The sequence below is a fragment of the Zootoca vivipara genome, chromosome Z1 (assembly GCF_965207765.1).
Source record: "Zootoca vivipara chromosome Z1, rZooViv2.hap1.1, whole genome shotgun sequence".
NCBI lineage: Eukaryota > Metazoa > Chordata > Lepidosauria > Squamata > Lacertidae > Zootoca > Zootoca vivipara.
Window position 1 is genome coordinate 47,192,552 of NC_142583.1, and position 19,685 is coordinate 47,212,236.

At 43.8% G+C, this 19,685-nt stretch overlaps 1 protein-coding gene across 5 annotated transcripts in view; it reads left to right on the top strand.

The window, feature by feature from the left end:
- Nucleotides 1–660: 660 nt before the first annotated feature.
- Nucleotides 661–19,685, top strand: part of PRDM5 (PR/SET domain 5) — a 93,752-nt gene continuing 74,727 nt past the window's right edge. For 2 of the 5 annotated variants that reach the window (XM_088660375.1, XM_060278570.2), the window contains exons 1-3: nucleotides 664–890; nucleotides 3,575–3,660; nucleotides 13,704–13,826. In XM_088660375.1, coding sequence (XP_088516501.1) covers nucleotides 800–890; nucleotides 3,575–3,660; nucleotides 13,704–13,826 — 300 coding nt within the window. In that variant the 5' untranslated portion in view covers nucleotides 664–799. Of the gene's footprint in view, nucleotides 891–3,574; nucleotides 3,661–13,703; nucleotides 13,827–19,685 lie in introns of all 5 variants that reach the window. The other 3 variants (XR_015947773.1, XM_060278572.2, XM_088660374.1) reach the window with 3 other exon arrangements.

Sequence of the window (19,685 nt, forward strand, 5' to 3'; positions counted from 1 at the left end):
ACCAGCAACGAGGTCTGGGTAACCACTACAGTATTATCTTCTTCAATGGAGTTGTTCAATGACAAATCACCACAATGTTTTCACAAAGATCAAGTCTGCTACAATATCCGATTTTGAACGAAATTGCTGTTCTGCACTGGATTATTTCACAGGTCAAAGTCACTAATGTGAGCAAAAAATTCCTATGCCATATAGTTTTTGAGTTATGGGAGGGGGGAATGAAACTTAGGGAAATCATCATAGAATGATTTAAGTCGCGCCACTCAACTTGGGTCTGCTAGACCCAAACTTTCAAAGCATTTTTAAAAGCACTGGAGCCCACGCTTTGCAGCAGGAAGGGCGGGCTCTCGTGCTGTCCCCCGGGCTCCCGAAAAGAGAAGCTGCTCGCTTTCTCCCTGCCCAAGATTCCCGGGATCCTTCGCTCGCCTCGCAGGAGTCGCGCGCTCTGCCTTCCCTTGCTCGCTCTCGGCAAAACTTTCAGCCAATCGGAGCGCCGCCTTTCTCGAGCCTCGGCAGAAGCCCCAGCCCAGCGGCGGAGACTTCGGGAGCGAGGAATCGGGGCGGGGGGAAGAAGCAGGCCAGGCCCGGCCCGGCCCGGCCCGGCGGGGGGGAGGGGAGGCAGGGGAGGGGAGAGCAAGGGAGGAGATCGAAGCAGCAAGGCTTCCCCGCCCGATCCCTTCTCTCTCTCCCCCCACCCCACCAACCCAACCCGCTTCCCTTTGCAATGGAAAGCCCCCTGGATCCCTTTCCCCTGTTTAAGAGGCTACATTAGTAACTCCCCCCCCCCCAATAGTACAAAATGCTGGGCATGTACGTGCCGGGACAGGTTTGCCCTGAAGTCATCTACATTCAAGACGGGATGGGGCTCTTTACGGCCCGGAGAGTAAAAAAAAGGTGGGTGATCCTTGCTGTTGCCCCATTAAGGTGAGGGATCGGCAGGACGGGTGGGGGAGAGGTCTTCCAGGCTTTTCCTGCAAGCTCTTCCTTTCTTCTTCAACCTTCCCCCGCTGGATTCTCCCCAGAGAGCTTGCCACGTATTTCTCTCTCTCTCTCTCTCTCTCTCTCTCTCTCTCTCTCTCTCTCTCTCTCTCTCTCTCTCTCTCTCTCTCTCTCTCTCTCTCTCTCTCTCTCTCTCTCTCTCTCTCTCTCTCTCTCTCTCTCTCTCTCTCTCTCTCTCTCTCTCTCTCTCTCTCTCTCTCTCTCTCTCTCTCTCTCTCTCTCTCTCTCTCTCTCTCTCTCTCTCTCTCTCTCTCTCTCTCTCTCTCTCTCTCTCTCTCTCTCTCTCTCTCTCTCTCTCTCTCTCTCTCTCTCTCTCTCTCTCTCTCTCTTCCACAGGCTTTAGACTTCAGCATTTGATCGCAACCCCCCTCTTCCTCTTGTGACACTCTTCTTTAATTCACATCCGTCTGACAACTTGTGGAAATTATTACATAAATGGCCTCAAAACTTTTGCTTTTTTAATCTATCTTTTGAGCAGCGCCTCCTGCGCCCATTGTTGTTCGATTGAGCTCTCCTTGGCGCAGTCTGAATCCCCCTCAGTTCGACAACAGCCGCATAAAAGAAGGAGCTGTGAGCTCAAATCCGATTCGCATCCAAAATAGATTTGCCTGGGGGCAGGGATTCAATTTGCATCTTGCAAATCCGTGACAGTCTTCGGTTTCAAAGGAAGAGCCTGTGTACTGTATTTCAGTCCTTCACCTCAATGGCAAAGGGAACAACGAGAATAAATAAATAAAAGGTGCCTTTTCCAAGCCGCTCTCTTGAGCTAGTTTAGGTAGCCAAAGCTTGCCAAATTGTAGCAAACTGTTATTGTCCGTCTTTTCTGTAATTGCTCCTCTGTTTCCTGGTTTATGCTTTCTGGGCTGTAGCTCCGTATAGATCACCTGCCTTGCATGGACCCCGGTTCAGTTGCAGGCATGTCCAGGTAGAGTCAGAAAGCAGCTGCCAGTCAGTGTGGAGAATACTAAACAAGATTGACCAATGGACTTAGTATAAGGCAACTTCCCTGGTTCTTATAAACAAACCAAGCAGCTAATCAGTTTACATTAAATAATAGGATGGATGATTGACTTAGTGGATCATGTACCTGTGAGTACCATATTTGAGTTTATCAGGTAGCACGGCAGATAACATCATGTCCCCCCCCCGCATCCCCCCTATAATTAACAGCATGTACACTGAACAAAACTGACAGGCTACTTTCCTGAAGGTTGACAGCATTCCTATTGTCATGGCAAAGAATCACATGTGTGACCTTATGAGCCAATTCTCCACATATTTTTTTTTTGGGGGGGGGGGTAACCAATATGATCCAGGGGTTGGAGCAATTCCTCTATGAGGAAATGTTACAAAATCTGGGGCATTTTACGTTTTAGAAAAAAGGCAAGTAATTTGGGGGGTGGGGATGAGAGGTTTTTTTATCCTTCTCATAATACAAGAACCAGGGAATATCCAATAAAGTGGATGTGGATTTAAATCTATTTTTATTATTTTAACTTTTTGTATGTTTAAAAGTTTTGTAATTCCCCCTCCCACTTGATTTTCTTGTTTTATCCTTTTGTAAACTGCTTTGAGGTTGTTGCTGTTGTTATTTTACATTTGATTGGTATATAAATAAGTAAATAAAAATAAAATAAACCTGAAGAGTGGAAGATTCGAGACAGATAAAGGAAACACTTCTTCACACAATTAACTTCTGAAGGCATCGAATTTGATCCCTCGAGATGTACGTTAGTGATAGCCACCAACCTGGACTTTTAAAAATGGGGATTAGGCACATTCACTGATGTGGATAAGTCTATCAATGGCTACTAGTCATGATGGTGATACAGAACCTTTGGAATGAGTTTGCTACTGAATACCAGTTGTTGGGGATCATGAGTGGGAGAGAGCGCTGCTGTGCTCATGTCCTGCTTGCAGGCTACCCAACGGCACTTGTTTGGTCACTGTGAATAGAGAAATCTGGACTAGATTGACTTTTGGTCTGATCCAACTCTTATTCGGCTGTTAATTTGTATCATTAGGCAGTTAAAAATACAGTTGTTAAAATGACTTTGCATGATATTCAAGAAGTTTTACTCAGAGTAGACTTCTTTAAATTAATGGACCAAACAGTCATGTTCATGAATTTGAGTAAAACTTAGTTGGATACCACCCATTAGCCCTCTTCAGAGATTCAGGGTACCTGTCCCCCATATCTTGTTTTATTTTTTTTCAAATAGGGTATGGGAAGTTAACCTTTCTCGCCAGTTCTGATTTTCTGATTCAAAAAACATCTGGACATAGCATTTGTGCTGGAAGGCTTTTACCACTGGGGAATAAAGCAGCTTTTTGTGGGGTGCTAGGATTGATTTCCATTGGGGATGGGTGCTGGGGGAAGGGTATAAACCCTTAGATGAATCCTCTAAATCTGAGCCCCATGTAAATAATTTAAAGAAACGGTGGTGCAATCACACATTTCTGTAATAATATGTAGCTGACCCCAATAAAGTTGTGAAACTGAACATAGCGATACATTTTCCTAGAACAGAAGGAAGGGTTTGATGGCTTTGCTTTGCTTGTGTTTCCACTCCTTAGGGCGAAAAATTTGGACCCTTTGCAGGAGAGAAGCGAATGCCTCAGGAGCTGGATGAAGACACAGACTGCAGACTGATGTGGGAGGTGAGGACTGCAGGAATGGTTTGGCTCCTGGGGCTCTAGGGACTCAGTTGGTACATTGTTTTGCAAAAACAAAGAAGTCACACCCATATGATACATTTGAAGCACATGGTTCCCCCGCCCCAGGAACTGTAGGGACCCTTGACCATTAGGTCCAGTCGTGACTGACTCTGGGGTTGCAGCGCTTATCTCGCATTATTGGCCAAAGGAGCCGGCATACAGCTTCCAGGTTATGTGGCCAGCATGACTAAGCCGCTTCTGGCGAACGAGAGCAGCGCACGGAAACGCCGTTTACCTTCCCGCCGGAGTGGTACCTATTTATCTATTTGCACTTTGATGTGCTTTCAAACTGCTAGGTTGGCAGGAGCTGGGACCAAGCATTGGGAGCTCACCCCGTTGTGGGGATTCGAACCGCTGACCTTCTGATCAGAAAGCCCTAGGCACAGTGGTTTAACCCACAGCACCAAAAGAAAGAAGTCACACCCACATGATACATTTGAAGCACATGGTTCCCCTGCCCCAAGAATCCTGGGAACTGTATTATTATTATTATTATTATTATTATTATTATTATTATTATTATTATTATTATTATACCCTGCCCATCTGGCTGGGTTTCCCCAGCCATTGTGTGCGACTCCCAACAGAATATTAAAAACGTGACAAAACACCAGACATTAAAAACTTCCCTAAACAGGGCTGCCTTCAGATGTCTCCAAAAAGTCAGATAGTTGTTTATTTCCTTGACACCTGATAGAAGGGCGTTCCACAGGGTGGGCGCCACTACCAAGAAGGCCTTCTGCCTGGTTACCTGTAGCTTCACTTCTTGCAGTGAGGGAACCGCCAGAAGGCCCTCAGCGCTGGACCTCAGTGTCCAAGCAGAACGATGGAGTGGAGACGCTCCTTCAGGTATACTGGTCCGAGGCTGTTTAGGGCTTTAAAGGTCAGCACCAACACTTTGAATTGTGCTTGGAAATGGACTGGGAGCCAAATGTAGGTACAATGCCTAGCATGGGAATACAGTTCCCATGATTCTATGAGGGAAGTGATGTGCTTTAAATGTACTGTGCCACCGGAAGTCAGGTTCCGAGGCTGGGGAGTGTGCAGGACATCATGACATCACACCGCAATGTGATGCCATGACATCATGATGTGATGTGCACTGGATACCCATAACCTGGGACCCAAGTTGGCTCCCCTGTTCATTACGAAGATTCTTTTTGTCTAATTAAAGTGACCCAGAAGGACAATAATCTTCTAAATGCTGTAAATGGTTTCATATTAATTTGTTTGAGAGTGTGACAGTGTTTCAGTGACACATAGATGTTCTAACAGCAAACCATAAAATCAGGTTTTATATGGGTCTTTGACACTTTTTCTTAACTTTCCCCCTCTTTGACCTATTTTTGGAACCTTGCACAGATTCCTGCATACCACATTTTATGACTTCCTGAATGTTTGAACCCAAGCGGTTTACGTTTACAGACGCTGATCTGAATACAAGTGTTGTTGTGCATTATAAATCATGCTGTGAAGTGGCCTTGAGTTGCAAGCCTGTGGCTAGGGACACGTAAAGTAAAAAGCAGCTGTCCAGGATTACATAGATGGCCATTCAAGAAATTAGAAGGCAGCTTCAAGTTAGTGGCTGTTTCGCTGGAGCTCATATATTGACTATTATTAGTAGTAGCAGTATTAAGCACATTGCTGCACCCTCTAAACAGAGTTAAGATCACTCCAGTTTATGAGGAAATATTCTTTGTAGGTTACATAGAATCTGAAAGACCCCTAATGTAGTTCCCACCCATCATTTAGTGGGGTGGCTTTTTTGGGCAGGAGGGTGGATCAATTGTAAGAAACCTGCCCAAATTCGGACAGATTATTTTTACTTTTGTTATTTAAAAAATCCGGAAAGTATTGATCACCAGGCCCCCTTCCTGTAAGTACCCTCCATGAAGAACTGAGAAAGCCCTATGTTTTGTAATTGTTAGTGGGTGATAACCAGACCTGGAGGACAAGGACGATCCATTGGGGGTGGGGTATTGCGCCCCCAAATCACTGTGACTGGAGTGCAGCTGGAAAATAACTGACCAATTTAAATGCTAGACCTCTCAGTCAAATCAAAAGATCACCCCACCTCTCCACTCTCCTTTCCACCTCTTTCCAGTTGAATTCTGGGTGTTTTCCCTATCAACTTGGGGATCTTCCACACTTCTACTGGCCCTGCCACTTTCCCCTGGGAAATCCCACTGTTTACTGCTGAATCTGAGCAAGTATCAATCAGGTTTTCTCTGGATTAACAGTTGTTCCCGTTTAAATAATGAAATGAAATGAAATAATAATAATACCCCACCCATCTGTCTGGGTTTCTCCAGCCACTCTGGGTGGCTTACAGCATATTGTATATAAAAACATAGTAAAATATCAAGCTTTTGTTTTAAAGGATTTTCCAGGGGGAAACAACAGGCGAAAGACAAAACTGCTCTGGCACATGTCTAGAAAACAGGGGACAAGCAGAAAACAGCTCAGACCTGTGCTTTGGAGGCACCAGAAAAGCAGAAGTGTGGATGAGCCCTGTGTTTCATTTCTAAAAAGCCAGTCTGTGTGGGGTATCGGGATGGGGGGGGGGTCATATATTTCACGCTATGGAAAAACTGAGGCAACTAAACTATTCAGAAGGTTGGGCGCTGCCTGATCTCCCTTGGCATCACCTGTTAATGGCACATTGTGGTAACGTGAAAGACTCCTCAAATCACTACGATTTGCCTCACAATTTGGGCTGCACACAGAGCTTATGCACACCCCTAGTATCTATGCTTAGCACTGTCAGGTATCAAAAGTACATACTCATTCATGTAAACAAATAAAATTCTGCTCATTGAAAAAGAGGATATCAGGTAGAAGGCTAGGCTGGGATTATTCTCCTTGACACTTTGGTAGGCAGGGAGATTTAGATGTGATGCAGCATTCCAGCATGTTTCCCCCCTCTTCATATTATGAAATGATACAGTGCCAGGAGGGCTTTATCAAGTGCTTTTTATAAACATGCAGTTCAGATCTTAGATCGAGCCCTTCAGAGCCTTTGTTGAGGCTAACTATAGCTCTTAGTAGACTTGGACCTTCAAAGCTCTGTTGATTTCATTAAGGCTTTGGGGATGTTCAGTGCATTTGGGATTACGGCCCATATCCTGTGGATGTGTGGTCTTATATGACAGATCTATTGCTTGATCTCAGATGAGACTAATATTCTTGGATGGCATCTTGAGGGAGCCCTGCTGGGAGGTTTGGTGTTTTGCTTTGTAAAAACAGTTCCTAAATGAAATATTTTGTGCTCATAGAGTGACAGTATTTGTAATCAAGTGACATCATTGCTCTGCCTGCAATGCTCTTGCAGCTGTCTGCTTTGGATGAAATTAGGCATCAATACACCCTCAGCTGATGGGCTTCTGAGCGTTGAAACAAATAACAGTATCCTCAATTCAGTTGCCAAATTAAGAACCATGGGATGAAGTAGTAGGGTATGCAAACATTTATTCTGTAAGCCACAGACCACTTGCTCTGAAGTTATCTCATTGAAGTAGCTTCGCTAAAGACCACATGACTAATGCAAACCAACACTGAGCTTGGCAGAACATTTATTGGGCTTTACCTCTCTGGATAAGCCCCCTAAAAGACCATTGAAAAATATTTGCCATCACCTACAATATTCTGCAGAGGACTGAAGGTCCCTCAATAATAAACAGCAATTAATCTCTATATATTCCTTTCTATTGATAGCATATGGATAAAGTATCCAAAGCGCTGGCCTGGTTCACACCTAACGCTAAACCATGTTTTATTAAACTATAGTTTGTTTCCTCATCTGAATCAACTTAACTGGGGTTTGTTTATTGCCAACAAACCAAAATTTGAAGCCATGGTTTGTGGTTGGTTTGTGAACCTTGATTTGTTTTAACTATGGCCTGATGTTACAAACTATGGTTTGTTTGTGTCATGGTCCGGTCGGCGGGTGGTTGAAGCCCTGGCTGAGGACGTCAGGACCAGAGGCAAGATGGTGGTGTAGAAGCAGGAACAGATGCAGGGCTGAGGGTCCAGCAGCAGGCAGTCACAGGGTCAAGAAACAAGGCAGAGGTGAAGGTCTGGGAGTCAAGGAGCAAGGCAAGGGTTTAAGGGTCGAGGATCAAGGCATCGGTAAGGCAAGGGTCCAAGGAGCAAGAGGCCAGAGGCAACCAGGCAGGAATAGCGTTGCTGTGGCAAAGAGCTGAAGGGAACTGCTGAGCTTTTATCCCTCCCAGCTCCTGCCACCAGGTGCAGTGAGGTATCAAGTGGCCTCACCTGAGTGACCACTCCTTGCTTCTCCAGCACAAGCTGAGGCAGGCCCCAGTCCTGCAAAGCACTACAGGCCCCAGAGCCTGACTCCTGCCCATACTTCTGACAGTTTGGTCATCCCACTCCAGATGCACATCATGTTGCAAAGTAACAAGGCAAGAGCAGCTGGAAAGCAAACCAAACTTTATAAAACCAAACTATAGTTTGTTCAATTTACTGTGGAAAAGTCTTCATCTTTTAAATTTTCTGCCAGAACTGAAAGCAAATTGCAGGCATGGTTGCCCCTTTTGAGGGAATGACGTTGGCAAATTTCAAAAAGATAGATGCAACTTGCACTTGGAGGGTCTGCACTCCATTAAGCAGAGTCTCTTGAAATGAATGAGATTGCTCTAACCCAGCAACTTCAAGATCAATGCAACGCTAACATTTAGCTTCTAAGAGCATCCCATACCAGGTCTCATGTGTTCTGTTTCAAAATTAAATTAGAGTCTAGTCACGGAACATCCCCCCCCCCTTGCTGTTTATATGGGAATGTAGTTTCTTGCCTTTCTTATTTAATAACAATCCACCAAATGGCCTCCAAAATCGCAAGCAATGTGTTTACTGAGTGCTGTAGCAGAAGCCATCTGTTTGTTATCATTGCTGTGCTGACATTTTCCCCTCACTGGCTGTAAAGTATTTGACTTCAGCTCACAGCCGTGCTTATGTAGTGCAACAGAATACATCCCGCTGCTTAATCCTTTTGGCCAAACGCAACATGATTTCATTTCAAACTTGAGAGAGTCATTTAGCAAGTTGCTTGAGCCACATATGCCAACATAAGCTTTCTACCATTTTTTTTTTTTGCCATTCACCAATAGCCTTCCCCAGAGTGCTGGTTTTTTGTTTTGTTTGTTTTTTTACCAACTTGCACTAACTCGGGGTCTCCTAACAATCACAGTGAGTGCCCTTAACAAACTACAGTTTCCATTGTGGGGAAACCATGACTGTTTGAAGTGGTATAATGGTGCTTTACACGTAAAGTGTGGGTGTGACTTCTGTCTGTTGGGAATAAACAGACAAAATAGCAAAACTCCCTTTAGCTAAGAATAGAAATAATGTTCACATCAACTGCAAATGGCTAGAAATCATGACTGATTTTGGTGTTTTTTCCCATCACTGTATAAGTGATTAAAGGCTTCAATCCTGTACCCATTTACCTTGGAGTAAGCCCAATTGCACAAAACTCACATAGTTAGGTTTTCTAAATTCCACTGAGGTCAATATACTTTTAAACAATCTAACTGTGTACATGACTGCAGTCTTAGTATTGTCCAAAAGGAAAGCTCCAATTTTCCCGACTGCATTACTTGTCTGCTTCTTTTTATTGTACAGTTTTGTGTACGGCAGTGGTCCATTCAGGCTTTCAACCCTTTCATGTTGAAAACACAGCATAAACTTGTGCTATTGTGGAGATGTCAGGCTGTTTGAAACACGATAGCTTTAATTTCATCCATATTCATGCAAGAATTAACACTGGCCTTGCTTGTCTGTCCCAAACAAAGTCAAATACATATAAATATAACTTTTTGGAGCAGATTTTGTTTTTTCAGAGGCACATACAGATCCTGTTATCTTCAAAAACAACTTATATTCACATCTCTGTCTCTTTGGGGAACAAAATCTCTCCTTGGAAAAAGAGTAGTAAATTGGAGAGACTTTTATATTGTTTTGCAGAACCTCGGGAGCAGTTAAAGAAAATAAGAACAGCGTCAAAAATGCTCACTCTCATGTGGCTTCACTCTCATGTAAGCTTTGTCATAATAAGGCTACCTGTGTCTGTCAGTGAGGAAGAAGGATGTCCCTTCCCGAGGGTAACTAAGACAAAAAGCTCTTAGGGTGCAGTGGGTATCGTGTCAGACTAGGACCTGAGAGACTCAGGTTAAAATCCTCATCCAGCAATGAAGCCTACTGGATGACCCTGGGACTGTCACACTCTTAGTCTGACAAACCTCTCAGGATTGTTGTGAGAATAATGCTGTGGAAGAGGTAGATAACCATACATATTAGAAAACAAGACCATCAATAGTTTCTAGTCATGATGGCTTACATGAACCAATGGTTTTCAATGTACAGTGGTACCTCGACTTCCGAATGCCTCGACTTCCGAAGGTTTCGACTTACAAAGTTGGCAAACCTGGAAGTATTTTCGCCGTGCGTGCGTTCTGCGCAAAGAGCAAAATCATGCTTTGCGCATGCGCAAAATGGACGCTTCGACATCCGAAGGTTTTGACTTACGAATAGCGCCACTGAACGGATCGCCTTCGTAAGTCGAGGTACCACTGTATTACTTCCAGAAGCTGTGGGTAGCCAGGTGATGTAGAAAATGAAACCACATATTACCAGGATGTTAAACTACTGTACTACCGTGTTTCTCATATTATAAGACACGTCTTATATTTATTTTTTCCTCAAAAAAACAACTATGGCTTATTTTCAAGGGATGGATGTCTTATTTTTTTCCTCCTCCTCCTGCCGCGGCCAGCATTGCTGCTGCGCCTATCACTATGTCTTATTTTCAGGGTATGGCTTATATTCCTTGAATGCTTAAAAATCCTGCTATGGCTTATTTTATGGGTATGTCTTAAAATATGAGATACAGGGTATATAACCTTAAGATTCAACCTGTTGCTTTATAGGGATGGAGAATGTGACCTCCATTGCATTGCTAGCATGAGTAGACCAGACCACTCATGTTAGTAATTAAGTGCATAAGAATTTTGGGTGATGAATTGAATCTTACCCTTGAAATCTGGAACCAGTGTTTTTCCTAACAGTTTCTCATTCCTTTTGGAAGAGATCCACCTAACCTTTTGAAAAGTGTGGTTTCAATGGAATAATATTTTCTCCCCATAATTTTCCTGTTTCTGTGCAATGTGAGTATATAATGCTAAAGAAGTATACAGTATTATAATATCACTCAGGAACAATGGTCAGTTATAGTCCCTTTTGGCACAACGGTGAACAGTTTGCTAGTTTGGTCTTTTATTTTCCAGGTCAAAGGTCTTAGAGGCTCAAGTTAAAAGATGGAGAAGGAAAATATATATGATGTATTGAATAGACTGCTTTGGTTAATATTATTAAAGCACGGCCTTCCCTCTTCAGAGACCCTGGAAGAGGGTCCATTACTGTTTCGTAATATGAAAACATTTTCTTATAGGAATTGGGAAAATGCTGCAACCACATGCGACGAAGAGCAGTACAGATGTGGATTTTGAAAGGCAAATGAGGAAGAATGGTTGGAGTTGAAAGTGCTAAGGAGAGCACAGATGTGTTTACCTTTTCCCAACCTATAGCTGTATCTGGGCAGATTGCCAGGGGCTCTGTTGCAAACAGCTTTAGAATATCTTAAATAATTTTGTCCAGAACATTTCTTTGGGTAGCCCATTGCAATTATTATCTCCGGCACATCCATTATTTTTTAAAGGCCTTTTAATAACATTTTTAAAAATCTTCAAATATTGTTGATCATAACATCCTTCTGGACCATCTAGAGGGGCTGGGAGCTGGGGGCACTGTTATAAAGTGATTCTGCTCCTTCCTCCTGGGGCGTGTTCAGAAAGTGGTGGAGGGGGATGAGTGTTCAGACCCCTGGGCTCTCACTTGTGGGGTGCCTCAGCGTTCTGTCCTCTCCCCCATGCTTTCCAACATCTACATGCAGCCGCTGGGAGAGATCATCAGGGGGTTTGGGCTGGGTGTTCATCAATATGCGGATGATACCCAGCTCTACCTCTCTTTCAAATCAGAGGCGGTGAAGGTCCTGTGTGAGTGTCTGGAGGCGCTTGGAGGATGGATGGCGGCTAACAGATTGAGGTTGAATCCTGACAAGACAGAAATACTGGTTTTGGGGGACAGGAGGCGGGCAGCTGTGGAGGACTCCCTGGTCCTGAATGTGCCCCTGAAGGACCAGGTGTGCAGCCTGTGAGTCATTTTGGACTCGCAGCTGTCCATGGAGGTAAATTCTGTGTCCAGGGCAGCTGTTTACCAGCTCCATCTGGTACGCAGGCTGAGACCCTATCTGCCTGCGGACTGTCTCGCCAAAGTGGTGCATGCTCTAGTTATCTCTCACTTGTACTACTGCAATGTGCTGTATGTGGGGCTACTTTTGAAGGTGACCCGGAAACTACAACTAATCCAGAATGCGGCAGCTAGACTGGTAACTGGGAGCGGCTGCCAAGACCACATAACACTGGTCTTGAAAGACCTACATTGGCTCCCAGTACATTTCCAAGCACAATTCTAAGTGTTGGTGCTGACCTTTAAAGCCCTAAACGGCCCCAGTCCAGTATACCTGAAGAAGCATCTCCACCTCCATCGTTCTCCCCAGACACTGAGGTCCAGCGCCGAGGGCCTTCTGGCGGTTCCCTCGCTGTGAGAATCGAAGTTACAGGGAACCAGGCAGAGGGCCTTCTCAGTAGTGGCACCCACCCTGTGGAACGCCCTCCCATCAGATGTCAAAGAGAAAAACAACTACCAGACTTTTAGAAGACATCTGAAGGCAGCCCTGTTTAGGGAAGCTTTTAATGTTTGACAGACTATTGTATTTTAATATTTTGTTGGAAGCCGCCCAGAGTGGCTGGGGAAACCCAGCCAGATGGGCAGGGTATAAATAATAAATTGTTGTTGTTGTTGTTGTTGTTGTTGTTGTTGTTGTTGTTGTTGTATTTTCTCTGCTGTTTGACAGTAGTTGGTTGGTTTTTAATCTTTTCAATGCAGTTGTAGCTCTTCTGTTGTGTAAAATGAGATGTGCCTGGCATTGTTTTACTCTTTTGTTCAGGTTTTGGTTTGGGTGTGAATTTGTATTATTCTTCTACTCCAGAGTTGCTCTTATTTAGCTTATTGCCACATAGTCTTTATTATGAGGTGAGAAATATAAATAAATAATCCAGCAGTGAGAGTCACTAGTTTATATATTTTTATTGGACTTGGCAGCTCAGCTAAAGTAGTCCTTTATTAAAGTAGACCAGAGATGGGGAACTAGAGGCCCTCTAGGTGCTGTGGGACTCCAGCTCCCATCAGTTGCAACCAGCATAATGCCAGCCCAGAGGAGTACATTCCATAATCTTGGTGCTACCAGTGAAAAAGCCCACCTCCACCTCACTAGAAACTGACAATAATCAGACTTGTGCCTGTGGGAGTTGTAGTCCGACACCAGGGGCTGGTCAGGTTTGCCTATGCCTGCTGTAGACCAAGATAAAATGCGAGCAGGCATGGGTTTGGAAGTGGGCTTTGGAAACTTATCTAGTTTTGCGCTTTAGACAAAACCAGAAGTGTTGGAAGCAAGCCCTATCCGTAGGTAACTTATAGCACAGGTTTTCACCTGTGTTTTTTCCTTGTTGTGTGGACTGTGTAGGTCTTCCATAGTTAACCTTTTGTCCTGTCTGAATTAGTGAAGGTTGTTGGTTATCTAGTGGGGCTATTTGACATATGATGCAGCTTATTGATGAATATGAGCCCTGAGAAAAAAAGACTGTCAATTTGAAGAGAGTTAACAAAAGAGAAGGGCCAGTTGGTGATGGAGGTACATGGGTCAAGGATGTGAGACATGGTCAATTCCTGGGAAAGTGACAGATTTGCTTCTTCTGCCAGACAGAGTAAGAAAAGCTAGGAGGGTGAACCCTGGTGATATTTTAATTGTTCCGCAAAGTTTTAGTTTTGCTTAATGGTTCTTGCCATTGCAGGTGCGTGGGAACAAAGGTGAGGTGCTTTATGTCCTGGATGCCAGCAGTCCAAGGCATTCCAACTGGCTGCGCTTTGTACATGAAGCTCCATCCCAGGAGCAGAAGAACCTGGCTGCTATCCAGGTAAATTTGGTAACTGCTTATTATCCTTAATCTCCGTAAAGGATTGCTCCTTTGTTTATTTATTCCCCTGTGCCAGCCTGGAAGCACTGTATGAAAAATTTCAAAATTCACAGGGCGATACCTTTGCACTTTCTTTATTGGCAGTCAACAGACCATTGAAACATTTTGTAGCACTTGACAATTACACTTGATAAAATTTATAAACATGCACATGAATACAGTTGGAAAAAACATAGAATTAAAATACTAGACAATATCGATAGATATATTTATTGGGAACAACTAAAACACCCCCAAAATAGTGAATGTGTTTTGTGTTCTCCAGAACTCTTCTCTAGGCAGGATTTTAAACAAAATCTGAGGAGTGGGATGAGAAGGAGAGAAAATGCTGGTCAGGGTGTTGGAGGCCAAAAGACTGTGGTTTGTATCCGTGTTAAAATTGAGTGCAAGAGGTGATAGACAGACTTACTTTGGTTAGTCTCTGCTGTATGCAAAACAGATGCTACGTTGCACCAAAGGACTGCTGAGATAAAGAAACAATAGTGGCAATTCCTCCACTTTTTGAAAGCGTGTAATTTCTCAGGCAGCTATTCGGAAGCTTTCTGCCAAAAACAAGTGAAAACTATAGGTAGCAATTAAGTCCATGTCCCAATAAAATCCATTCTTCCATGAATTTGTCCCCTTCACAATTACCCCAAATCAGTAGTTCGTCTTGACAATTAAGTCCAGTCACAAACGACTCTGGGATTGCGGTGTTCATCTCGCTTTAAAGGCCGAGGGAGCTGGTGTTTGTCTGCAGACAGTTTTTCCGGGTCATGTGGCCAGCATGACTAAGCCACTTCTGGCGAAACCAGAGCAGTGCACGGAAATGCCATTTATTTTCCCGCCAGAGGTATCTACTTGCACTTTGATGTGCTTTCGAACTGCTAGGTTAGCAGGAGCTGGGACCGAACAACGGGAGCTCACCCTGTCGCAGGGTGGCAAGCCCTAGGCTCAGTGGTTTAGACCACAGCGCCACCCGCATCCAACTAATATTCCCTCCCAAAACACTTTCTATTGGATTCAAACAGAAGAGATTTAAGGTCATACTTAACTCTTCCACTGATATCATTGATAATTTAGATAGCTTGAGTTAGAGCTAATACTGTTGTTCCACTTGTGCAACAGAACTACTCTGTCCTCTCTTCTTCAGAGCCACCCCACCCCGCCACCCAAATCTGCTCCAGAAGGTTGGGGAGAGGAGAGGAAGTAATGTGTGAATGGAATGCTGCTCATGCATTTGCTTTAGCTTTGACTTGAATCATAGAATCATAGACTCATAGACTCATAGAATCATAGAGTTGGAAGAGACCACAAGGGCCATCCAGTCCAACCCCCTGCCAAGCAGGAAACACCATCAAAGCATTCCTGACAGATGGCTGTCAAGCCTCTGCTTAAAGACCTCCAAAGAAGGAGACTCCACCACACTCCTTAGTAGCAAATTCCACTGTCAAACAGCTCTTACTGTCAGGAAGTGCTTCCTAATGTTTAGGTGGAATCTTCTTTCTTGTAGCTTGAATCCATTGCTTCGTGCCCGCTTCTCTGGAGCAGCAGAAAACAATCTTTCTTGATTCTGCCTTTAGATTGGAGTCTCTGAAATTAGAGTAAAAGCTAGGCAAGACTAATTTTACAAATATCCCCAAATCATGCCTTATACATATAAGCAGTGCTTTTCCCCCGGGGGTACGCAGGGGTACGCATACCCCTAAACATTTTGTGAATCTTTGTACTTTTGTCCATTTACTGTATTTATTCTCCCCGATTTCAGCTATATAAATTTTCTGGAGTCAAAATGAGAGTACCTCTAAACATTTTTTTTATAGAAAAAAAAGCACTGGATATAAGAAATAAAAAATAGTGGCTAATCATACATCCACATTCAAGCAGATTAGCTTTGGATGCTATGCCTGAGCTATGGAAATGCTAAAGAACTGTAAAAAAAACCTATTTAGAATCTGAAGTCAGTTGTGTGAGTATGCTTTGTTAAGCGGACAAGAATGCTAAGAGTTGTAGGGAGCGTCAACTATTCCCCTCCCCCCCAGATGCATGATATACTTTTTGACGCCTCCCCCAGTGGAAGGAAATGGTTAATCAGAGTTTTTGGAATGCTGCCAGATTGAATGAGGACTTGTAAGGCCATGTATGACATATAGCTATGAAGTCATTGGCCTTTTGTTGGAAGTTGTAATCAGTGTGACAGCAACAATAAACCTTCAGTCTTTTCTCCTGTCATTCAACTGATCAATGAACATATAAAATCCACAGTGCCTCTCAAAGCTAAATGTGTTTTCTGCTTGCTTTCCTGTACCTTAATCCCGTTTTGAGTAACCTGGTTGAATAAAAAGGACTGCATTTTCTCCTGTGTTTGCCAATTACATTTTTATACTTTCTTTTAACAATGGTGTCTGCTGGTGACTACTGTATGGCGAGGGCCCCTTAGCTGTTAATGTCAAAACTCTTTATAAACAGGATCACAGCCAACCCTTTCTATTCAAGCACTCTGTTCATTAGCCACCAGACATTCTGGTGGTCTGGACAAGCTCAGCAAACTGGAATAATGAAATGGCAAAGGTTAATGGGAAAAGAGGTATTTACTGTGATGCAGTAGAGTGGTTTAAAGTCATACTTAACAAATGTAATAATGGAAGATTAGTATTTGAGAATCAGTCAACACTGTAATAAATATGGCACAACTGGTCTACCTCTCAGCCTAAAAGGCAGACGGGAATTTGGGAAAGGAGGTAAGCCACAAAGAAATCTAAGACAAATTCATCTTATTATAAGAAGACAAGGAGAGTCCTGCTGGCTCAAACCAAAACCCTATCTGGTCCAGGATTCTGTTCTCGCATTGGCCAAACACATGACTATGGCAAGCCCATAAGTGGGACATGAGCATAATAGTCCTCTTCTGCTTATGATCCTGCTTGTGATTTTATATATTTACCTATTGCAATGTTTACTTATCATAAGGCAAGTTTGAGGTTTTCTGTTCATTTCTTGTGCTGCCCATAAGCAATTATATTAACAAAAAGTTAATGCCCAAATACATAGTGTTTTATTTTTATAAGAAAGCAGGGCCGCCTCCTTATTTTAGGAGACCCATGGCAGATAAAGGCACGCCCTTTATCATTGGTCATCCTATATCACCACCATCATTCAAATATACAGCATCACAGTATAAAGAAAGCCATCAAAGAAGAATAAAACAAACAAGCACAGGCTCCAAAAACAATAATAAAATAAGTTCAGCAAACTCCAAAAACGATAAAACCACCCATGCAAAATCTAAAAAGAAAAACAATTTCATCGGTTGTAAAATTTGAACCGCCACAAATCTTCAGTAGGCACCTAAACCTCATTGTGCCAGACATCTGTCTGATTTTGAGTGGCTAGTCCAAGAACTGGAGCTACGGAAGTAAAAGCCCTATTTATAGTACAGGCTAAGCATACCCATCTGCTGGACAGAGATACAGTAGGAAAGATGGTCCTATAGATACCCTGGTTCCAAGTTGTTTGTTGGCATGGCAGTCCTGGCAAGCAGTGGTGTTGTAATCAGTGTTGGACACTTTGCTCTGAGCCACCTTTTAAATTTCTAACAATGTAGGGTCATTGTGGGAAATTAAAATGGCAGCTCATGCTGAGATGCCCACAACAGCCAACCCAGGGTGATTATCAGCAGGAAGTAGTGGCTGCAGCAGATGTGAGAAACATCACACGTATGTGAGCACGATCCTTTAGCAGTAGTCTTAGAATCTTGGTACAGGGGAGAACGAAGGCTAACTGACACCCGAGGCGGGGAAAACCGCCGGCTGCGCACGCGTTGCGCCGCTATGTACAATGCATGCATGGCGCCGCTACGTAGGGTGCATGTGTGGCATCACTACGTACAATGCATGCTTGCAACTGCGCATGCATTGTAAATAGTGGTTTGCTGCCGGCGGCGCCCCAGCTCCGTAGGGGCGGTGATCCTCTGCTTGCGGCTGCAATGGTGGTGGAGGGATCCTCCGATTGCGGCTGTAGCAGCGATGGAGGGATCCCACTGCATGGGTGGCGCTGGTGCCAAACTGCTATGTACAGTGCATGTGTGGCGTTACTATGTCCAGCACATGCATGTGACACCGCACATGCATTGTACATAGTGGGTTTGCTGCCAGCGTTGCTTGAATGCTGCACGGACTGTGGCAGGATCCTCTGCTCACAGCTATAGCCACGAAGGGAGGATTCTCCACATGTGGCTGCGGCGTTGCGATGGCTGCTCGCGTCGCCACGTCCAGGGGGTGGCAGGGTGAGTGCCCCACAGGGTGCCTTCTTGTCACCCCTCCAGACATGGCACCCAGGGCGCACCGCCCCCGCCCCCCTTGTGACGCCACTGCCTTGGTAATCTTAGAAATAACACTCTCTCAAACTTTTATCAACTCATGTCCCCCTTCTGGATTTTTGCTGCCTTCTGCCCTTCCCTTCATGCCCTGCTTTTAACAGCAGAGGTATGGATTTCATACAAAGATTGTAACTGAAGCAGTGCTTGGTGTTATAAATGAAGCCATAGTCTTATGAGCCTTGGTTTGGTTTGAGTGTGGTTTGGTGTTACCATACACTCTACCCTGCTTCCTTAACCATGGTTTGTTTGAGCTCCCAACCACAAATGCTCAACAAACTGCAAAAGCTTTGACTCAAGAGCAGCTGGAAAACAAGTCCAGCTTTGGAGGAAATAGCCATGGTTTGTTTGATTGTCTATGCGACAACTTGTGGTTAACTAACGGTTTGTTAAAACAAATCATGACTTAGCCTTTGTGTATCCGGGCCTTTGTGTGTGCCTGGACATATGTTTCATTGAAACAAGAAAAAGTAAGAGCCAAATCTTTTTACATTAGAAGGGAGGGGGGGAATGTCCTATAACTTGATTTATTTTAAGTTTTTATTGTGGTAAATTAAAATTCCCTGGGACATGCAACAGTGCTATAAGAGGAAAAAGTAACTCTTTCATGAAGGCAAGATATTCTGATAGCTATCTGAACTCCGCTGCGAAATACACATCTTGAAGAAAATATGTAATTAATTTTCTTCTCCCCATTCCATCACTGATGTAAGAGCAAAAATTTGTCTGGTCCTTGAACACTGTTGCTTTTGACAAGTTTTTCAAATTAAATTGACTTTTCCATTTCATAAATAAGTCATTTTAATCCATTACAGACCTATCTAAGCTTTAGAAGTAAGATATCCCCTGTTGGCAGTTTCAATGAATCTTAGCATATTGCAAATTAAAAATCCTTATCTTGCTGTAGCCTCGCAAAGCTTGTCACAAAATATATGGCTATGTACACCGTGTAAGCAAGGCTCAATTAACTTTACTGGATGTTGATCAGATAAGAATTATGATTTACGACAGCACTTGGCAGCATTTGCTAGGTAAATGTGATTTTCCTTTGGTAGAACCCAAAGCACTTTGCTCATCTGATAACTGTTGCCTAAGTCTGCATTACCATAAAACCGTTGACTGAACCATATGAAAGCAGGCCCATGTAAATGAGAGGTGGGCAGAAGCAAGAGCCTTGCAAATTCCAACAAAGCTATAGATACAGAGCACAAGGCACACTGCAGCACTGGCTCCATGTTTTGAGAGGACCCAGGGCACATGGACCTCCTCTTATGTAGATATAGGTCACATTGGAAATACCTGGCCATGGTGTTGGAAGCAGCAGGAGTAGTCCATGGGGGGCTGGGAAGTGGCATTGTAAGCTCTCACAGTTCCATAGCGCAACTCCATGGCACCCTGGAAAATGTCAGTGGGTGGCTTGCAGACAGTGTCCTGACATCTCAAGG